The 21,950-nt window shown below is 44.8% G+C and overlaps 1 protein-coding gene across 1 annotated transcript in view; it reads right to left on the bottom strand.

The window, feature by feature from the left end:
- The window catches only part of COPA (COPI coat complex subunit alpha), a 245,868-nt gene that overhangs the window by 29,765 nt on the left and 194,153 nt on the right, over positions 1-21,950 (bottom strand). Inside the window, exons 29-31 of the mRNA XM_069217919.1 lie at positions 19,004-19,190; positions 17,757-17,867; positions 17,016-17,177 (exon numbers count right to left, since the gene is read on the bottom strand). Of these exons, the coding sequence (XP_069074020.1) occupies positions 17,016-17,177; positions 17,757-17,867; positions 19,004-19,190 (460 nt within the window). The remainder of the gene's footprint in view (positions 1-17,015; positions 17,178-17,756; positions 17,868-19,003; positions 19,191-21,950) is intronic.

Raw genomic sequence — 21,950 nt, 5'->3', positions numbered from 1 at the left:
TTAACCTGGAACCAGATGTTTGTATGTAAGAGAGTAATTGCGTCCAGTAATTTTCAAAGAATGCCCATCCTAATAATTTTTTCCATAACATAGCTTGAGGAACAGAGTCAAATGTTGCTTTTAAATCAACAAAGCAGACAGAGATGTTGTTTGTTAAGGACTGTCCTCTCAGCCAGCAAAGTTAGGATCAGAAGATTAATAACTGTGGCTAGGCCTTTAAGAATCCTGATTGACTGACTGGAATAAAATGCTGGGGAAATTACCATTCATCCAGGTACTCCAATAATCCAGTAGCAAAGACCTTTGCCTCAATATCTGTTAGAGCTATTAGTCGATAATTGGTTAGATTTTCAGGTGGACAAATTGTTAATAGACTGCAGAATACTTCCTTGCCATGATTTGGGATCCACATTCATTATTAAAACCTAATTATATACTGAGGTCAAGACGTCTGACCAAAGATCTGAATTTGCTCTAAAAATAACATTTGGAAAGCCATGTGAGCCCGGGGCCCCATTTGCTCCGATCTGTGGTAGTGAGGTGGACATTTCTTCTTTCTGAAAAGGAGAAGAGATTAGTAATGCTGGTGAGTCAGATTGGCTACTTAACTTCACTTTAGATTGTGAATTTTCATAAACTCCTTTTACCCTTGATTCCTTAAATAGATATGGCGTACTGTTATTCTCAGAGGGACATTGATCTGAAGCTGCCATAACAGTAGCGCAAGGACCAAACAAGGTAGCAATAAAATCCGCCCTGTAATTTTCTGTAATATTGGCACTGCAAGCCCAGTTCTCTCCATTTTCAAGGTCATTAATTATCTCCCCCAAAAGCCTTGTAGTTGTTAGCAATACTAGGAATCTGTTCCAAAATTCCTCCAGGTAGGCCATGTTAGTCTTCCACATTTCTTGAATATAGGCTTTCCTTAGCCTCCTCAGTTCCTAATGAGTGGTGTACCTGTGTGAGTGAAGGATAGCTACCATGTTTTGTGAAGGATGTGCCTGTGTAAATGGAGGACTAACCCTATTTTTTTTTTTTTAGTGCAGAAAGACAATGTTAATCCTGTAAAAGGTCTACAGGTTGAAAGCTGCGTCTTTGTGAGTACATAGTGAGGCATATGTCTGTGTGAGTGCAGCGTGAGGGATGTAAAGGCAGCAGTTTGAGTGTGGGGTCCCTGCATTGTATGTCTTTGTGCTCGTGCACTTTATAAGGGCCAAATCGATTGGCCACGGCTTTGACTTGCAGTGCAGGTAGGGGAGAGAGAGAGAGAGAAGTTGGGGGGAAGAGAGAGACGGAAAGAACGAGAGAGGGAGAAAGGGAGAAGGTTGAGGAGTGTAGGTGTCAGCTGACAGTCTGAGAGGTCACCCTAATGACGTGGTCCGTTACTTTGCTTGCATTAGGGCCTGTCGCAAACTAGCTATGCCACTGTCAATGGCTGTAACAGAAGGTCTTAACGGGACTAGGTGTAAAGGCTCCCTCTGAGCCAATGGCCACCCAGAAGCATTACTGAAGACATACATACAATTTTGGGTATCCTGACTGACTTATTTATTTATTACACTCCCTTCCTGTAACTACGCAGCTGCAGGAATCTTGAAAAGATCAGCCTTACACATGCTCGTCTACAAAGGAAATTGAGCCACCCGACTCAAATTATCACCATTGTTAAATATTGATGCCAAAATATACACAAGGTTAATAAAATATATTGAGATGGGATCTCTGATAATATTATTATTCCTTGTTCGCAGTGTTATGTAGACCAATTTTGGCCCAAAAGCATCAGTGAGTACTTTACATTAGCACCAAATTACATTACACAAGTTCCAAAATTGGCAACATTTCTGCCTTACTATCAGATCAGTTCAGATCCCACTACAAAAATATGGACGACAAAACATATACTGAAAAGCAGCTATATGCCTGTTTTGTATATAACAGCACAATACTTGGCGGGGTTGTGCGCTATTTACTGTGGGAAAATTTAAAGGTTCAGATACACCCAACTGTATACTCAGCCACTGAAATACTTTATACAGATATCTAGGTTACAGCTAAATTAGTAAAAGGCTCAGACAAGTCATAAAAACAGAAATAGATAACTGGCTCATGTTTTTTTTAGTTAAAGATGATTTAGGTAAAACCATGGAAATGTTACAGCCTTCCCTTCTCCTACAATGAGGGTGACGGTACTACAGGTTCCACAGAATGTTGTTAATCTTAATTCCAGAGCGAACCTAAATTGCCCTTCTTCGTTCTGTTCATCTCTCAGCCGTGGGTATGTCAGAGCTTAAAACTGAGGCGCCTAGATCACAGACTATCAGTGACACTCCCGCTCATCATGATGGGGAGGTCCTCAAGGTGCTTTGCTGGACTGAGGAGGTCACACCCACTGGGCTGTGACGTCTTCAGCCTGACAAACTTGAGCTAAGGCAGCCGGAAGCCTGCACATTTAGGGCATGTCTAGTTCCTGCCTGCCTGACCTGAAAATATAGAGTTTGTCAGGCTGACCTTTGCTCAGCCTGACAGATCCTCCTTACGTAGGCCAAAGGTTGAGGAGGTAGAGAGTAGGGGGGAGAGGGGGGGGGGGGGGGGGGTTGGGATCATGACTCCTCCACCCTCAAGAATAGGATGCTGCTGGGACAAAGATAAACAAACGTGAAGAGTGGAATGCTTGTATTAATATCAGCCACCTGTAATTATTCCAGCGGCATTCTGGTTCACCACTGATTTTTAAGATTTGTCCACTCTAAATACAGAGCAGACATATATAAACCAGCCGCATTCATAGGCACAGTCCAGCGCGAACCCAGACTAGTTTCTGCCTATTTAGGCTTCACCTGTGAGGTAGAGATTTATTCCAATGGCACAGTAAGAACGTTAAAAAAAAAAAAAAGGGACAGGAATGCAGTCCTGAATTATCACTAGTGCCCAAGAACAATTCAAGTATTCCATCCATCACTTTGGTGCACATAAAAGGTTTAGAATTTGAAACAGATATTTAGAGACAAATGGTCACAAAAGCTTAACTATTTTAGCAAAAGTAATTCAAGTAATCTTTACCTAAGATTATTTAAACAATTATAGGCAATATCAAGAAGTGTAGTCGTAAGCTGAGGCACATGAAAAATCAGACTAAAGTGCAATGTTTTCACAGATAACACAAATTTGACTAAAACGGCTGATAAAAGTTCAGGATAATTGACTAAAAAGCCCCTAACTACTATCACGAGTCAGAAAATTGAAAAACACTAACTTCAAGACAGGACGATTTACTTATAGCTTTGCTGCAGACCAATCATTTGACAGCTATGTTTGTCAGGACTCATGCAGCAGATTGAAGAGGCCTTCAAAACGTAAGGAAGAAATGAAGGAGATAAAAAGGTAAAGAATGCAGTGGAACAAGGGGTCTGTCAAACTGAAGTGGAAGCCTTGTGGAAGGAAAAGTGCAAATGATAAGGTGATTCTAGAGTCTGACACAAACAACAGACCAAAGTATTTTGAGCAAATTACATTTCAAGAATGTTAAAACCCCAAACAGCCAAAGCTCATATCTAAACTCAAAATTAAGTACCAGCCAGTTATTTTCCTGGCAAGGGTATCTCAGGAAAAAATAACAATGCAATACATTTCAAAAAATTAAATGTCATGGAGGTCTTAAGAGTGGTCAACTGCCTTAATCCTGAAAACATTTCCTACTTATAATGCCCCAGTAGTCACAGGAAGCTACACAATTCTCGTTTTATTAGCGGTTACACCTTCAACTCTGTGGAATCAATAGCTATCCATGAAGTTCATAAATTGTGCCTTCAAACACGTATCCGAGTGAAAATAATGAGGAGGTTGGCATTGGGAGGTGGGTAGGTATTAGCCAAGGTATTTGGATAAGCCAAATATAAAGGCTCTATAAGTATGCTTTCGTTTTCAAACCCACAATATACTGTTTCCTTTTTATTGCAAGAGCCTGTAAAGGTTTACCACGCAAATAGAATAATTAGAAAGTGCACTATAAAATACGAATGCCACCCAACCCTAGTGGTCCTATTTTATAGGGCGACAGCCTAAGCCACGCAAAATAGTTGTAATTACAAATACAAACGTAAAAATACACTCTGAATCTAAGAGAAGCCTAAACAATGTAATGAAAATGTCACTTACCCAGTGTACATCTGTTCGTGGCATCAGTCGCAGTAGATTCGCATGTTCTGCAATAGCTCGCCATCTGGTGTTGGGCCGGAGTGTTACAAGTTGTTTTTCTTCGAAGAAGTCTTTCGAGTCACGGGACCGAGTGACTCCTCCTTTTGTCTCCATTGCGCATGGGCGTCGACTCCATCTTCGATTGTTTTTCCCCGCAGAGGGTGAGGTAGGAGTTGAATTGTAGTAATAGTGCCCATGCAATGGAGTGACTAGGTATGCACCTATTTAAGGTTGAGATGATACATATATAAATAATTGAAGGTAACTTCCAAACTGCTACAGGCTCCCGGGGAGGCGGGTGGGCACATGCGAATCTACTGCGACTGATGCCACGAACAGATGTACACTGGGTAAGTGACATTTTCAGTTCGATGGCATCTGTCGCTGTAGATACGCATGTTCTGCAATAGACTAGTAAGCAGTTATTTCCCCAAAAGCGGTGGATCAGCCTGTAGGAGTGGAAGTAGTCTGAAATAATGTCCTTAATACAGCTTGACCTACTGTGGCTTGTTGTGCGGATAACACGTCTACACAGTAGTGCTTGGTGAATGTGTGAGGCGTAGACCATGTGGCTGCCTTACATATTTCTTGCATTGGGATGTTTCCTAGAAAGGCCATGGTAGCACCTTTCTTTCTGGTTGAGTGTGCCCTTGGTGTAATGGGCAGCTGTCGTTTAGCTTTAAGGTAGCAGATTTGGATGCATTTAACTATCCATCTGGCGATACCTTGTTTTGAAATTGGGTTTCCTGCATGAGGTTTTTGAAATGCAATAAAGAGCTGTTTAGTCTTTCTGATGTTCTTTGTTCTGTCAATGTAATACATTAATGCTCTTTTGACATCTAATGTATGTAGTGCCCTTTCAGCTACAGTATCTGGCTGTGGAAAGAACACCGGAAGTTCCACTGTTTGATTTAGATGGAACGGTGAAATAACCTTTGGCAAAAATTTAGGATTGGTCCTTAGGACGACCTTATTTTTGTGTAGTTGTATAAAAGGTTCCTGTATAGTAAACGCCTGAATCTCGCTTACTCTTCTCAGGGAAGTAATGGCGATGAGAAATGCCACCTTCCAGGTTAGGAACTGTATGTCGCAGGAGTGCATGGGTTCAAAAGGTGGACCCATAAGTCTAGTTAGGACAACATTTAGGTTCCATGAAGGAACAGGTAGTGTTCTTGGTGGTATAATTCTCCTAAGGCCCTCCATGAATGCTTTAATGACTGGTATTTTATATAGGGAAGTTGAATAGGTAGTCTGCAGGTATGCAGATATTGCTGCAAGGTGAATCTTAATGGAAGAGAAAGCTAGGTTAGATTTTTGTAAGTGAAGCAAGTAACCCACTACATGTTCTGGAGTTGTGTGTAATGGTTGTATTTGATTAATATGGCAGTAGCAAACAAACCTCTTCCATTTACTTGCATAGCAGTGCCTGGTGGATGGCCTTCTTGCTTGTTTTATGACTTCCATACATTCTTGGGTAAGTTGTAAGTGCCCGAATTCTAGGATTTCAGGAGCCAGATTGCTAGATTCAGCGATGCTGGATCTGGGTGTCTGATATTTTGGTTGTGCTGTGTCAACAGATCTGGCCTGTTGGGCAATTTGATGCAGGGTACCACTGATAGGTCTAGCAGCGTTGTGTACCAGGGTTGCCTTGCCCAAGTTGGTGCTATCAATATGAGTTTGAGTTTGTTTTGACTGAGTTTGTTTACCAGGTAAGGAAGGAGAGGGAGAGGAGGAAAAGCGTAAGCAAATATCCCTGACCAGTTCATCCATAGGGCATTGCCTTGGGATTGTTTGTGTGGGTATCTGGATGCGAAGTTTTGGCATTTTGCGTTCTCCCTTGTCGCAAACAAGTCTATCTGAGGTGTTCCCCCGAGTTTGAAATAAGTGTTCAGTATTTGGGGGTGAATTTCCCATTCGTGGACCTGTTGGTGATTTCGAGAGAGATTGTCTGCGAGTTGATTTTGTATCCCTGGTATAAACTGTGCAATTAGGCGAATCTGGTTGTGAATTGCCCAATGCCAAATTTTTTGTGCTAACAGGCTTAACTGCGTGGAGTGCGTCCCTCCCTGCTTGTTTAGATAATACATTGTTGTCATGTTGTCTGTTTTGACGAGAATGTATTTGTGAACTATTATTGGTTGGAAAGCTTTTAGTGCTTGAAAAACTGCAAGAAGTTCTAGGTGATTGATATGCAGTTTTGTTTGATGTACGTTCCATTGTCCTTGTATGCTGTGTTGATCGAGGTGTGCTCCCCACCCTGTCATGGAAGCATCTGTTGTTATTACGTATTGTGGCACTGGGTCTTGGAAAGGCCGCCCCTTGTTTAAATTTATGTTGTTCCACCACAGAAGCGAGAGGTAAGTTTGGCGGTCTATTAACACCAGATCTAGAAGGTGACCCTGTGCTTGAGACCACTGTGATGCTAGGCATTGTTGTAAGGGCCTCATGTGCAGTCTTGCGTTTGGGACAATGGCTATGCATGATGACATCATGCCTAGGAGTTGTAATACCATCTTTGCTTGTATCTTTTGTGTTGGATACATGCGTTGTATGATGGTGTTGAAATTTTGAATTCTTTGTGGACTTGGAGTGGCTACTCCTTTTGATGTGTCTATTATGGCTCCCAGGTATTGTTGTACCTTGCGTGGCAGAATTTTGGATTTTGTGAAATTGACGGTGAACCCTAGTTTGAAGAGGGTTTGTATGATATGATTTGTGTGATTTGAGCACTCTATTAACGAATGGGCCTTGATTAGCCAGTCGTCTAGATATGGGAACACATGTATTTGCTGCCTTCTGATGTGTGCAGCGACTACCGCTAGACATTTGGTAAAGACCCTTGGTGCGGTTGTTAATCCGAAAGGCAGTACCTTGAATTGGTAATGTATTCCTTTGAATACAAACCTTAGGTATTTCCTGTGCGATGGGTGTATTGGTATATGGAAATAAGCATCCTTGAGGTCTAAAGTTGCCATGTAGTCGTGCAGCTTTAGCAATGGCAATACTTCTTGTAGTGTGACCATGTGGAAGTGGTCTGATTTGATGAAAGTGTTGACTACTCTGAGGTCTAAGATTGGTCTTAGTGTTTTGTCCTTCTTTGGTATCAGAAAGTACAGTGAGTAAACTCCTGTGTTTATTTGTGTGTTTGGCACTAATTCGATTGCATTCTTTTGCAATAGTGCCTGCACTTCTATCTCTAGGAGATTGGAATGGTGTGTTGTTAAATTTTGTGCTTTTGGTGGTATGTTTGGAGGGAACTGTAGAAATTCTATGCAGTAACCATGTTGGATAATTGCTAGAACCCAAGTGTCTGTAGTGATTTTCTCCCATGCTCTGTAATAATGACCGATTCGTCCCCCCACTGGTGTTGTGTGGAGGGGGTGAGTGACATGTGAGTCACTGTTTAGTAGTAGGGGTTTTGGGGCTTTGGAATCTTCCTCTATTTCTAGGGAATTGCCCTCCTCTATATTGTCCCCGAAAACCTCCTCTATACTGTCCTTGGTAACTGGACGGTGTGGCTTGTGAGGTGCTGGCTTGTGTGCTTTGACCCCGAAACCCCCCTCGAAAGGGCGTTTTACGGAATGAGCTGTAATTCCCTCTGCTCTGCGGGGAGTAGAGTGCGCCCATGGCTTTGGCAGTGTCCGTATCTTTTTTGAGTTTCTCAATCGCTGTGTCCACTTCTGGACCGAACAGTTCTTTTTCATTAAAAGGCATATTGAGAACTGCTTGTTGAATCTCTGGTTTAAATCCAGACGTTCGGAGCCATGCATGCCTTCTGATAGTTACAGATGTATTAATTGTCCGTGCAGCTGTATCTGCAGCGTCCATGGAGGAGCGGATCTGGTTGTTGGAGATGGCCTGTCCCTCCTCAACCACTTGTTTTGCCCTATTTTGGAAGTCTTTGGGCAGATGTTCAATGAGATGTTGCATCTCGTCCCAGTGGGCTCTGTCATAGCGCGCAAGTAGTGCCTGGGAGTTCGCGATGCGCCACTGGTTTGCAGCTTGTGCTGCGACTCTCTTACCAGCTGCATCAAACTTGCGGCTTTCTTTATCTGGGGGTGGTGCATCTCCAGATGTGTGAGAGTTGGCCCTTTTCCTAGCTGCTCCTACAACAACAGAGTCTGGTGGCAGCTGTGTTGTGATGAAAGCCGGGTCCGTAGGAGGCGGCTTATACTTTTTTTCCACCCTTGGTGTGATTGCCCTACTTTTGACCGGGTCCTTAAATATGTCTTTTGCGTGCCGGAGCATACCAGGGAGCATAGGCAGGCTTTGGTAGGAGCTGTGGGTGGAGGAGAGTGTGTTGAACAAGAAATCATCCTCGACCTGTTCTGAGTGGAGGCTTACGTTGTGAAATTGTGCTGCTCTAGCCACCACCTGAGAGTACGCGGTGCTGTCTTCTGGTGGAGATGGTTTTGTAGGGTATGCCTCTGGGCTGTTATCTGACACTGGGGCGTCGTATAGGTCCCATGCGTCCTGGTCTTGGTCACCCTGGCTCATGGTGGTGTGAGCTGGGGAGTGTGATGGCGTTTGTGCTGGTGAAACGTTAATCACGGGCGGAGGAGAGGGTGGTGGTGTAACTCTTTTCACCACTTTTGGTTGTGGTGCTTGTTCCGTCTGGAACTCCAACCTTCTCTTTCTCCTAATGGGGGGAAGGGTGCTTATTTTTCCTGTCCCCTGCTGAATGAAGATACGCTTTTGCGTATGGTCCGCATCAGTTGCTTGTAGCTCTTCCTCAAACCTATGCTTCTGCATTTGGGAGGTTAGCGAGTGCTCTTCTGTATAAGAGCCTGAAGCTGGGTCGTTTGCAGTTTGTTTCGGCATGGAAACTTTGTCTGCGTGTTTTTTCGGCTCCGAGGTGACTTTTTTTCTTTTCGGGGCCGAAACCTCTCGGCGTCGATCTGTTTCGGTGCCGCTGTCTCGGCGTCGAGCCGTGTCCACACCGGCATCTCGGTGTCGAGGCTTGTCTCCAGCACTTTCTCGGTCCCGAGAAGGCTGCGTGCCGGTGTCTCGACCGGAGTCGGACGATCTCGGCACTGTTTGGGCCTTTTTCGGTGCCGACGGTCGGTCACCGATTTTATGGGTTGAGCCATGGCCTGGTGGCAGTGGCGTCCCCTGGGCCTTGTAAATGTTTCTTTGTGTGGTTTTCGACGTCTTACTCACGGTTTGTGTATCGTCGAATCCTTCGGAGTCTGAGTCTTGGATCGAGAAGGTACCTTCCTCTTCCTGTTCCTCGAACTCCCGTCGGGCTGTCGGTGCGGACGCCATTTGAAGTCTTCTGGCTCGACGGTCTCGGAGTGTTTTTCGGGACCGGAACGCACGACAGGCCTCGCAGGTGTCTTCGCTGTGCTCAGGTGACAGGCACAGGTTGCAGACCAAGTGTTGGTCTGTGTAGGGGTATTTATTGTGGCATTTGGGGCAGAAACGGAAAGGGGTCCGTTCCATCGGCGTTCCTCAGCACGCGGTCGGGCCGACCAGGCCCCGACGGAGGATCGAAAAACTACCCCGAAGGGCACCGGAGCTCTTCGATGCGGTGTTGAATCTAAGTACGCCGATCCCGAACGCAACAATACCGACGAAAATCTTCCGAAATTAACTATGTTTTCTGTTCCGAAACTCGGAGCGACAGGAACACGTCCGAACCCGATGGCGGAAAAAAAACAATCGAAGATGGAGTCGACGCCCATGCGCAATGGAGACAAAAGGAGGAGTCACTCGGTCCCGTGACTCGAAAGACTTCTTCGAAGAAAAACAACTTGTAACACTCCGGCCCAACACCAGATGGCGAGCTATTGCAGAACATGCGTATCTACAGCGACAGATGCCATCGAACATATAATTATCCCCAGATTACCGATCATCGCACTGTACCATGGAAGACATAAAACACCACCTATACATCTCCCCCGTTCACACTGTATTGTATGCTCCAATCACACCTTCCCTGTATTTAAGCTGCATCTGCAGAGTTTTCACTGCAACTTTCTTCTCAAGCATGGTTTTCAGTTTCGAATTTGGTACATGAAGTTACATGCATGCAGGTTTCAAATAGCAGGAAGTGTGGTTTAGAGCTGAAACTTAGTAGAATCCAACATTACAGAAATGTTGACAGTGTGGAGTGACTTGCAAAGGTCACAAAATGACTCCTGCCAAATACTTAAATTCGAAGGTCAGAGAGACTTTTAACACAATATTGAAATTATCTAAAGACGACAAGCTCAAGGGAAACTTATTACACTCACTATCACCAATGTGGGGTGTGTGTGTGTTTAAAAAAAAACAGGATTCACTCCCCCCCCCCTAAATATCTAGCAAGGTACTGTGGTCGCTTGATGCAATAATACATAGGCCTTGGTGACATTTCTGTGCTTGTACAATAAACTAGTCCTGCCCTGGAAACTTGACTGTGATCTGTGGCACAGATGGGTACTTGAGAATTGCGAAGAGAGACACGCACCCAAACCAGACAGCGGAGCTAAAACAACCTAACAAAGGAGTTGATGCCCATGCGCAGTATCACCAAGGAGTCAATCGATCCTGTGACTCAAAAATACTTCAAGGAAAAACAACTTGCAACACTCCAAACCCAAAACTAGATGGCAGGAGCATGCAGAGTGTGTGTATCTACAACCACACATGCCATCAAACCTGTATATTCGACATCAATACCTTAAAGTTGCATAAAAGGGAAAACTAAACTCAAAATGAAGGGTGTAAACTGTTCACAACTCTACCAAAAGTTGCCTACAATTTGTTCACATAGGATAATGAAAATGTCACTTACCCAGTGTACATCTGTTCGTGGCATCAGTCGCAGTAGATTCGCATGTTTTGCAATAGCTCGCCATCTGGTGTTGGGCCGGAGTGTTACAAGTTGTTTTTCTTCGAAGAAGTCTTTCGAGTCACGGGACCGAGTGACTCCTCCTTTTGTCTCCATTGCGCATGGGCGTCGACTCCAACTTCGATTGTTTTTCCCCGCAGAGGGTGAGGTAGGAGTTGAATTGTAGTAATAGTGCCCATGCAATGGAGTGACTAAGTATGCACCTATTTAAGGTTGAGATGATACATATATAAATAATTGAAGGTAACTTCCAAACTGCTACAGGCTCCCGGGGAGGCGGGTGGGCACATGCGAATCTACTGCGACTGATGCCACGAACAGATGTACACTGGGTAAGTGACATTTTCAGTTCGATGGCATCTGTCGCTGTAGATACGCATGTTTTGCATAGACTAGTAAGCAGTTATCTCCCCAAAAGCGGTGGATCAGCCTGTAGGAGTGGAAGTAGTCTGAAATAATGTTCTTAATACGGCTTGACCTACTGTGGCTTGTTGTGCGGATAACACGTCTACACAGTAGTGCTTGGTGAATGTGTGAGGCGTAGACCATGTGGCTGCCTTACATATTTCTTGCATTGGGATGTTTCCTAGAAAGGCCATGGTAGCACCTTTCTTTCTGGTTGAGTGTGCCCTTGGTGTAATGGGCAGCTGTCGTTTAGCTTTAAGGTAGCAGATTTGGATGCATTTAACTATCCATCTGGCTATACCTTGTTTTGATATTGGGTTTCCTGCATGAGGTTTTTGAAATGCAATAAATAGTTGTTTAGTCTTTCTGATGTTTTTTGTTCTGTCAATGTAATACATCAATGCTCTTTTGACATCTAATGTATGTAGTGCCCTTTCAGCTACGGTATCTGGCTGTGGAAAGAACACTGGAAGTTCCACTGTTTGATTTAGATGGAACGGTGAAATAACCTTTGGCAAAAATTTTGGATTGGTCCTTAGGACGACCTTATTCTTGTGTAGTTGTATAAAAGGTTCCTGTATTGTAAACGCCTGAATCTCGCTTACTCTTCTTAGGGAAGTAATGGTGATGAGAAATGCCACCTTCCAGGTTAGGAACTGTATGTCGCAGGAGTGCATGGGTTCAAAAGGTGGACCCATAAGTCTAGTTAGGACAACATTTAGGTTCCATGAAGGAACAGGTGGTGTTCTTGGTGGTATAATTCTCCTAAGGCCCTCCATGAATGCTTTAATGACTGGTATCTTATATAGGGAAGTTGAATAGGTAGTCTGCAGGTATGCAGATATTGCTGCAAGGTGTATTTTAATGGAAGAGAAAGCCAGGTTAGATTTTTGTAAGTGAAGCAAGTAACCCACTACATGTTCTGGAGTTGTGTGTAATGGTTGTATTTGATTAATATGGCAGTAGCAAACAAACCTCTTCCATTTACTTGCATAGCAGTGCCTGGTGGATGGCCTTCTGGCTTGTTTTATGACTTCCATACATTCTTGGGTAAGTTGTAAGTGCCCGAATTCTAGGATTTCAGGAGCCAGATTGCTAGATTCAGCGATGCTGGATCTGGGTGTCTGATCTTTTGGTTGTGCTGTGTCAACAGATCTGGCCTGTTGGGCAATTTGATGCAGGGTACTACTGATAGGTCTAGCAGCGTTGTGTACCAGGGTTGCCTTGCCCAAGTTGGTGCTATCAATATGAGTTTGAGTTTGCTTTGACTGAGTTTGTTTACCAGGTAAGGAAGGAGAGGGAGAGGAGGAAAAGCGTAAGCAAATATCCCTGACCAGTTCATCCATAGGGCATTGCCTTGGGATTGTTCGTGTGGGTATCTGTATGCGAAGTTTTGGCATTTTGCGTTCTCCCTTGTCGCAAACAAGTCTATCTGAGGTGTTCCCCAGAGTTTGAAATAAGTGTTCAGAATTTGGGGGTGAATTTCCCATTCGTGGACCTGTTGGTGATCTCGAGAGAGATTGTCTGCGAGTTGATTTTGGATCCCTGGTATAAATTGTGCTATTAGGCGAATTTGGTTGTGAATTGCCCAACGCCAAATCTTTTGTGCTAGCAGGCTTAACTGCATGGAGTGCGTCCCCCCCTGCTTGTTTAGATAATACATTGTTGTCATGTTGTCTGTTTTGACGAGAATGTATTTGTGAACTATTATTGGTTGGAAAGCTTTTAGTGCTTGAAAAACTGCTAGAAGTTCTAGGTGATTTATATGCAGTTTTGTTTGATGTACGTTCCATTGTCCTTGTATGCTGTGTTGATCGAGGTGTGCTCCCCACCCTGTCATGGAAGCATCTGTTGTTATTACGTATTGTGGCACTGGGTCTTGGAAAGGCCGCCCTTTGTTTAAATTTATGTTGTTCCACCATAGAAGCGAGAGGTAAGTTTGGCGGTCTATTAACACCAGATCTAGAAGGTGACCCTGTGCTTGTGACCATTGTGATGCTAGGCACTGTTGTAAGGGCCTCATGTGCAGTCTTGCGTTTGGGACAATGGCTATGCATGAAGACATCATGCCTAGGAGTTGTAGTACCATCTTTGCGTGTATCCTTTGTGTTGGATACATGCGTTGTATGATGGTGTTGAAATTTCGAATTCTTTGTGGACTTGGAGTGGCTACTCCTTTTGATGTGTCTATTATGGCTCCCAGGTATTGTTGTACCTTGCGCGGCAGAATTTTGGATTTTGTGAAATTGACGGTGAACCCTAGTTTGAAGAGGGTTTGTATGATATGATTTGTGTGATTTGAGCACTGTATTAACGAATGGGCCTTGATTAGCCAGTCGTCTAGATATGGGAACACATGTATTTGCTGCCTTCTTATGTGTGCAGCGACTACCGCTAGGCATTTGGTAAAGACTCTTGGTGCAGTTGTTAATCCGAAAGGCAGTACCTTGAATTGGTAATGTATTCCTTTGAATACAAACCTTAGGTATTTCCTGTGCGATGGGTGTATTGGTATATGGAAATAAGCATCCTTGAGGTCTAAAGTTGCCATGTAGTCATGTAGTTTTAGCAATGGCAATACTTCTTGTAGTGTGACCATGTGAAAGTGGTCTGATTTGATGAAAGTGTTCACTACTCCGAGGTCTAGGATTGGTCTCAGCGTTTTGTCCTTCTTTGGTATCAGAAAGTACAGTGAGTAAACTCCTGTGTTTATTTGTGTGTTTGGCACTAATTCGATTGCATTCTTTTGCAATAGTGCCTGCACTTCTATCTCCAGGAGATTGGAATGGTGTGTTGTTAAATTTTGTGCTTTTGGTGGTATGTTTGGAGGGAATTGTAGAAATTCTATGCAATAACCATGTTGGATAATTGCTAGAACCCAAGTGTCTGTAGTGATTTCCTCCCATGCTTTGTAATAATGACTTATTCTTCCCCCCACTGGTGTTGTGTGGAGGGGGTGAGTGACATGTGAGTCACTGTTTAGTAGTAGGGGTTTTGGGGCTCTGAAATCTTCCTCTATTTCTAGGGAATTGCCCTCCTCTATATTGTCCCCGAAAACCTCCTCTATACTGTCCCTGGTAACTGGACGGTGTTGCTTGTGAGGTGCTGGCTTGTGTGCTCTGACCCCGAAACCCCCCTCGAAAGGGCGTTTTACGGAATGTGCTGTAATTCCCTCTGCTCTGCGGGGAGTAGAGTGCGCCCATGGCTTTGGCAGTGTCCGTATCTTTTTTGAGTTTCTCAATCGCTGTGTCCACTTCTGGACCGAACAGTTCTTTTTCATTAAAAGGCATATTGAGAACTGCTTGTTGAATCTCTGGTTTAAATCCAGACGTTCGGAGCCATGCATGCCTTCTGATAGTTACAGATGTATTAATTGTCCGTGCAGCTGTATCTGCAGCGTCCATGGAGGAGCGGATCTGGTTGTTGGAAATGGTCTGTCCCTCCTCAACCACTTGTTTTGCCCTATTTTGTAAGTCCTTGGGCAGATGTTCAATGAGATGTTGCATCTCGTCCCAGTGGGCTCTGTCATAGCGCGCAAGTAGTGCCTGGGAGTTCGCGATGCGCCACTGGTTTGCAGCTTGTGCTGCGACTCTTTTACCAGCTGCATCGAACTTGCGGCTTTCTTTATCTGGGGGTGGTGCATCTCCAGATGTGTGAGAGTTGGCCCTTTTCCTAGCTGCTCCTACAACGACAGAGTCTGGTGGCAGCTGTGTAGTGATGAAAACCGGGTCTGTAGGAGGCGCCTTATACTTTTTTTCCACCCTTGGTGTGATTGCCCTACTTTTGACCGGCTCCTTAAAGATTTTTCGCGTGCCGGAGCATACCAGGGAGCATAGGCAGGCTTTGGTATGAGCTGTGGGTGGAGGAGAGTGTGTTGAATAAAAAATCATCCTCGACCTGTTCTGAGTGGAGGCTTAAGTTGTGAAATTGTGCTGCTCTAGCCACCACTTGAGAATACGCGGTGCTGTCTTCTGGTGGAGATGGCTTCGTAGGGTATGCCTCCTGACTGTTATCTGACACTGGGGCGTCGTATAGGTCCCATGCGTCTTGATCTTGGTCACCCTGGCTTATGGTGGTGTGAGCTGGGGAGTGTGATGGAGTTCGTGCTGGTGAGACGTTAATCACGGGCGGAGGAGAGGGTGGTGGGGTAACTCTTTTCACCACTTTTGGTTGTGGTGTCTGTTCAGTCTGGAACTCCAACCTTCTCTTTCTCCTAATGGGGGGGAAGGGTGCTTATTTTTCCTGTCCCCTGCTGTATGAAGATACGCTTTTGCGTATGGTCCACATCAGTTGCTTGTAGCTCTTCCTCAAACCTATGCTTTTGCATTTGGGAGGTTAGCGAGTGCTCTTCTGTATAAGAGCCTAAAGCTGGGTCGCTTGCAGTTTGTTTCGGCATCGAAACCCTGTCTGCGTGTTTTTTCGGCTCCGAGGTGACTTTTTTCTTTTTCGGGGCCGAAACCTCTCGGCGTCGATCTTCTTCGGTGCCGCTGTCTCGGCGTCGAGCCGTGTCCACACCGGCATCTCGGTGTCGAGGCTTGTCTCCAGCACTTTCTCGGTCCCGAGAAGGCTGCGTGCCGGTGTCTCGACCGGAGTCGGACGACCTCGGCACTGTTTGGGCCTTTTTCGGTGCCGACGGTCGGTCACCGAATTTATGGGTGGAGCCATGGCCGGATGGCAGTGGCGTCCCCTGGGCCTTGTAAATCTTTCTCTGTGTGGTTTTCGACGTCTTACTCACGGTTTGTGTATCGTCGAATCCTTCGGAGTCCGATTCTTGGATCGAGAAGGTACCTTCCTCTTCCTGCTCCTCGAACTCTCGGTGGGCTGTCGGCGCGGACGCCATATGAAGTCTTCTGGCTCAACGGTCTCGGAGTGTCTTTCGGGACCGGAACGCACGACAGGCCTCACAGGTGTCTTCACTGTGCTCAGGTGACAGGCACAGGTTACAGACCAAGTGTTGGTCTGTATAGGGGTATTTATTGTGGCATTTGGGGCAGAAACGGAATGGGGTCCGTTCCATCGGCGTTCTTCAGCACGCGGTCGGGCCGACCAGGCCCCGACGGGGGATCGAAAAACTACCCCGAAGGGCACCGGAGCTCTTCGATGCGGTGTGGAATCTAAGTACGCCGATCCCGAACGCAACAATACCGACGAAAATCTTCCGAAATTAGCTAATTTTCCGTTCCGAAACTCGGAGCGACAGGAACACGTCCGAACCCGATGGCGGAAAAAAAACAATCGAAGATGGAGTCGACGCCCATGCGCAATGGAGACAAAAGGAGGAGTCACTCGGTCCCGTGACTCGAAAGACTTCTTCGAAGAAAAACAACTTGTAACACTCCGGCCCAACACCAGATGGCGAGCTATTGCAAAACATGCGTATCTACAGCGACAGATGCCATCGAACATGCCAGTATCAAAAAAATTTCAGACCTTTTGTGTGTGTGGCAGACACCTAATCACATCCTTTCCCTATTATAAGGACTGCATAAAGAAAGACAGTTACGATTGATGTCTCTTGCATTCTGTTCGCATTAAAATCCATGTACACTGTGGTTACCTTATGCTTAAGACGTACCTGCTGTGCCACATCTGGCTTTGGACCAAGTTCCAAGAGTCTACGTGCAAAGGTTGCCGCTGTCTTGAAGTTCTTGAGCTTGAAGAAGAGATTAAGTGCAGTACGGAGTACCAGGATCATGTGCACAGGCTGCAGATTGGAGTGCGTGAAATAAGCTGCCATCTAACGAAAGAAACAGTATAGCATTATTTTAACATGGAAAAAATAGTTGAGGAATAAAACGTTATTGTTCATCTATTACTGTGCTTAAATCCCAAAACCTACAAGCGGCCAGGAGTAATTAAAAAAAAAAAAAAAAAAAAAAAAAAAAAAAAAAAAATCGCAGTCCCACAAATATGCCTATAGATAATTAAGGAGAAATACAACCCCTTTGCCTTTGAGTGAGGTTTGTAAATTACCTCTGACTGTTAAATTTAAAAAAAGTGTAAACAAAGTCCGATGTAAAGGCCACCACCCAGAACAAGAAGTCAAGAGCACTAGCTACCCAGATAAGCCGGGACTGTTGGTAGCAGTGAGCTCTAAAAAGGCTTGTGCCAGACAATTTAGATGACTTCACGCAAACAGCAACAAGTAAATAACCTAAGCAAACCTTTCATTCAGACAATATTTGGAAGTTTCTGCACAATACGTCCTCAGTGGAGTGGTATTTAGCCGCCATGTTCTACACCATTCTAATAAGTGGAATTAAGAAAGATGACTGGAGCATGTAACTGAGGGCTTGATGTTCATGTTCTATCTTACCTCACAGATTCGCTTCTGCTGCTCAAGGGTATCTTTGGGGAGCTTTTTACGCTCAATTTCCATTGATAGTCCAACAATGTATTCTCTGCAGATTGCGATGAGCTGCTGGGCCTGAAAAAATATAACGAAGGGGTAAGTTCATGATGCTTCACATTGTTCCTGTCAGCACCTGTGTAACATTTAGATGTAAGAGGGAAATTTAGGAAATCCAGATGATATTATGACATAAAATTGACAAGAAGAATAAGGTGGGGAACAGCAGACTGGAAAGTGGTAGCAGGTAGTCACTGGCATGAATGCATTAGAAAATACTGGAGGGTACACATAGCCAAAGGAAATGCAAAATCTTTATGAGCAATGTGTATGAGAATGCATGTCATTTCACAAAACAAGGGTATTAATTTGTAACCGACAATCCGTAACATCAATGAATGAAGGATGTTTTCAGGTTAAAAGATGGTAGAGTAATGCTCACAAATACTATGAAAGTGTGCCCAAGAAACCGCCAATGTGGAGAGGGTTTACAAATACTCCAAAACCTGATGCCCCAGCCTTCACCACAAAACAGAAAGCAAGCTTGCACAAGATGCAGAACAAACACAATAAAAATAAGTTATGAGGCATCTTCTGAATATTTTTGTGGAAACAGCTGTCACAGCCGAGTTGATTTCTACTCTAAAGGAATATACTCTTGAGTGATGCGGATTGGGTTCTGGTGGTCTTCAGAGCCCCATACGAGTCAACCGATATGTTTTATATGGAGAGTACAAGGGCTGCACTCAGTGTGACACATCAAATAGCTGAAAGGAGTGTGATGCCTCTGAATGCAATTCGGCATTTGTCAGTTATTTATGCCAAAGGAAGTACACCTGGCTTTGAGGTTGCATTACAGTCTGGCATATCATATGTGGAAAATCATCAGCCAGAGACCTTATTGCTACTATCCAGGCTTGCATTTTTTTGGCATAGATAACACAAGCACATTTTATTTCTGCCAAGATTTGTCTTAAAAATTATATTCTCCTTTACACTATTACTGGAACCTGCACCCTACTTAATGGCAGTGAGGAAACGCACACCCATTTTAAAATAAGTTGAATTTGCCCATTTTGTAGTACTTGATTCACACTTACAGCTGCCACAAAGCAACAGGCATGTGAGTTAGCAGAGCATCTTACCAAATGCTAGACCAACTGTTATTGTTCCATAACAAGCTTCTAAAAATCTTCTCCCACAAGTAAAGTTACCTCCGAAATCTCCTGTTTATTATCCACCACAAGCAGTGGAACACTCAGCAGAATCTGTCGGAACTTCTCCACTGCCTCTTCAAACTTGCCAGATGTGGTGAGCTGGTAGCATTGTTGCAGGCGTTGGATGAGGTCAGCAAGTTTCAAGCCAACTGATGGAACTGCATTTTTCAGCCCTGCATCCTTCCTAGTTTTTGGAAACAGAAGCCCAGGATAAGTGAACCAGCAGAAAAAGTTACCTTTATCTACAATGTAGTTGATAAATCTTAACTATTTTAGGAATCAGATCAAACAAAAACAACTTTCCCCTTCGCTAAGTCATTATAAACGTTTACACAGTTGCACTCACTTTACAAATTGCAAAGCAGAAGCACAGAAGTATACGTAGCAAGTACAAAATAATTTATGCAATCTTCCCTACACAATCCACAGAGGCATAGCGGCATGAATTTGTTAATAGGAGGAACTCCTCTGACAAGTATCTGCTCAGAATTTGGCTGCAACAGTTGGAATTCGGCAGCTTTTACATGTTTAACTGCTGCTTATAGACATGTTGTAATGTAAGAGGAGGCAAGGACAGTGGCCAATAAGCAGTTTATATGATGAAATGTGGATTCAGCCACACAGTCCACTGCTCTCGAAGCTCGCCATCAAGTATGTACATCACAACATTTTCACAGCTGTGGGAGGGAAATCAGTAGGACATTGACAGTGGCAGAGATTATGTTAAAAAGGTAAAAAAAACTTTATTTTGGGGGCCCAAATTAAATATCCAATTAGAAAAACTTGCTGAACTGAAACACAAACCTTCAGAATATTACTGGCCTTAGAAAACAACCTAATTAATACACTCTATTCCTTCACAGCATAAACGACCTATTGCAATTTGTCTTTATCCCAAGACTACCCTATTAACACACATTCACTGAAAAAATACAAAGGTCAAAGAGTTGTTATAATTAGGTGAAAATGTCGTGGGCCCGCCATGTAGTGTTGTGGTCAAGGAATTCCATTTAGTTGTCATCAGAGCTGTTATCAATGTTACAGGCCATTCCATGTGTGTTGTGATATGTGAGGAAATAAGCAGTGCAAGGCGAAGACATGAGCTATAGTTACTTTGATTTACAGTTATTTGAGATAACTATAACCGGTTCATTTCAGGGGTTTTGTTAGTTTAAAACGGTATTGTAACAGTATTTGTATAGCGCTTACTGTAGGAAGTTGGCTCTGTATGCACTATTTCAAAGTAAGGAATAGTATGCACTGAGTCCAAGGGTTCCCCTTCGAGGTAAGATAGTGGCAAAAAGAGATAATACTAATGCTCTATTTTGTGGTAGTGTGGTCGAGCAGTAGGCTTATCAAAGGAGTAGTGTTAAGCATTTGTTGTACATACACACAGGCAATAAATGAGGAACACACACTCAGACAATTCCAGGCCAATAGGTTTTTGTATAGAAAATTATCTTTTCTTAGTTTATTTTAAGAACCACAGGTTCAAATTCTACATGTAATATCTCATTTGAAAGGTATTGCAGGTAAGTACTTTAGGAACTTTGAATAATCACAATAGCATATATACTTTTCACATAAAACACATATAGCTATTTTAAAAGTGGACAGTGCAATTTTCACAGTTCCTGGCGGAGGTAAGTTATTGTTAGTTCTTGCAGGTAAGTAAACCACCTACGGGGTTCAAATTGGGGTCCAAGGTAGCCCACCGTTGGGGGTTCAGAGTAACCCCAAAGTTACCACACCAGCAGCTCAGGGCCGGTCAGGTGCAGAGTTCAAAGTGGTGCCCAAAACACATAGGCTTCAATGGAGAAGGGGGTGCCCCGGTTCCAGTCTGCCAGCAGGTAAGTACCTGCGTCTTCGGAGGGCAGACCAGGGGGGTTTTGTAAGGCACCGGGGAGGACACAAGTCAGCACAGAAAGTACACCCTCAGCAGCACGGGGGCGGCCGGGTGCAGTGTGCAAACACGCGTCGGGTTTTCAATAGGTTTCAATGGGAGATCAAGGGGTCTCTTCAGCGATGCAGGCAGGCAAGGGGGGGGGTTCCTCGGGGTAACCACCACCTGGGCAAGGGAGAGGGGCCTCCTGGGGGTCACTCCTGCACTGGAGTTCCGGTCCTTCAGGTCCTGGGGGCTGCGGGTGCAGGGTCTTTTCCAGGCGTCTGGATTTTGGATTCAGACAGTCGCGGTCAGGGGGAGCCTCGGGGATTCCCTCTGCAGGCGTCGCTGTGGGGGCTCAGGGGGGACAACTTTGGTTACTCACAGTCTTGGAGTCGCCAGAGGGTCCTCCCTATAGCGTTGTTTCTCCACCAGTCGAGTCGGGGTCGCCGGGTGCAGTGTTGCAAGTCTCACGCTTCTGGCGGGGATTGCAGGGATCTTTAAAGCTGCTCCTCTGGAAACAAAGTTGCAGTCTTTGTTGAACAGGGCCGCTGTTCTCGGGAGTTTCTTGGTCTTTTTGAAGCAGGGCAGTCCTCTGAGGATTCAGAGGTCGCTGGTCCTGGGGAAAGCGTCGCTGGAGCAGTTTTCTTCCGAAGGAGGGAGACAGGCCGGTAGGGCTGGGGCCAAAGCAGTTGGTGTCTCAGTCTTCTCTGGGTTTTTCAGCTCAGCAGTCCTCTTCTTCTTAAGTTGCAGGACTCTGTTTTCCTAGGTTCAGGGGAGCCCCTAAATACAGAATTTAGGGGTGTGTTTAGGTCAGGGAGGCCAGTAGCCAATGGCTACTAGCCCGGAGGGTGGCTACACCCTCTTTGTGCCTCCTCCCAAGGGGAGGGGGTCACATTCCTATCCCTATTGGGGGGATCCTCCATCTGCAAGATGGGGGATTCCTAAAAGTCAGAGTCACTTCAGCTCAGGTTGCCTCAGGGGCTGTCCTGACTGGTCAGTGACTCCTCCTTGTTTTTCTCATTATCTCCTCCGGCCTTGCCGCCAAAAGTGGGGCTGTGG

This window comes from Pleurodeles waltl, chromosome 12, assembly GCF_031143425.1.
Source record: "Pleurodeles waltl isolate 20211129_DDA chromosome 12, aPleWal1.hap1.20221129, whole genome shotgun sequence".
NCBI classification, from domain to species: Eukaryota; Metazoa; Chordata; class Amphibia; order Caudata; family Salamandridae; genus Pleurodeles; species Pleurodeles waltl.
The sequence above is the reverse complement of the archived record's forward strand: the minus strand, read 5'-3'. Positions and strand labels throughout refer to the sequence as shown.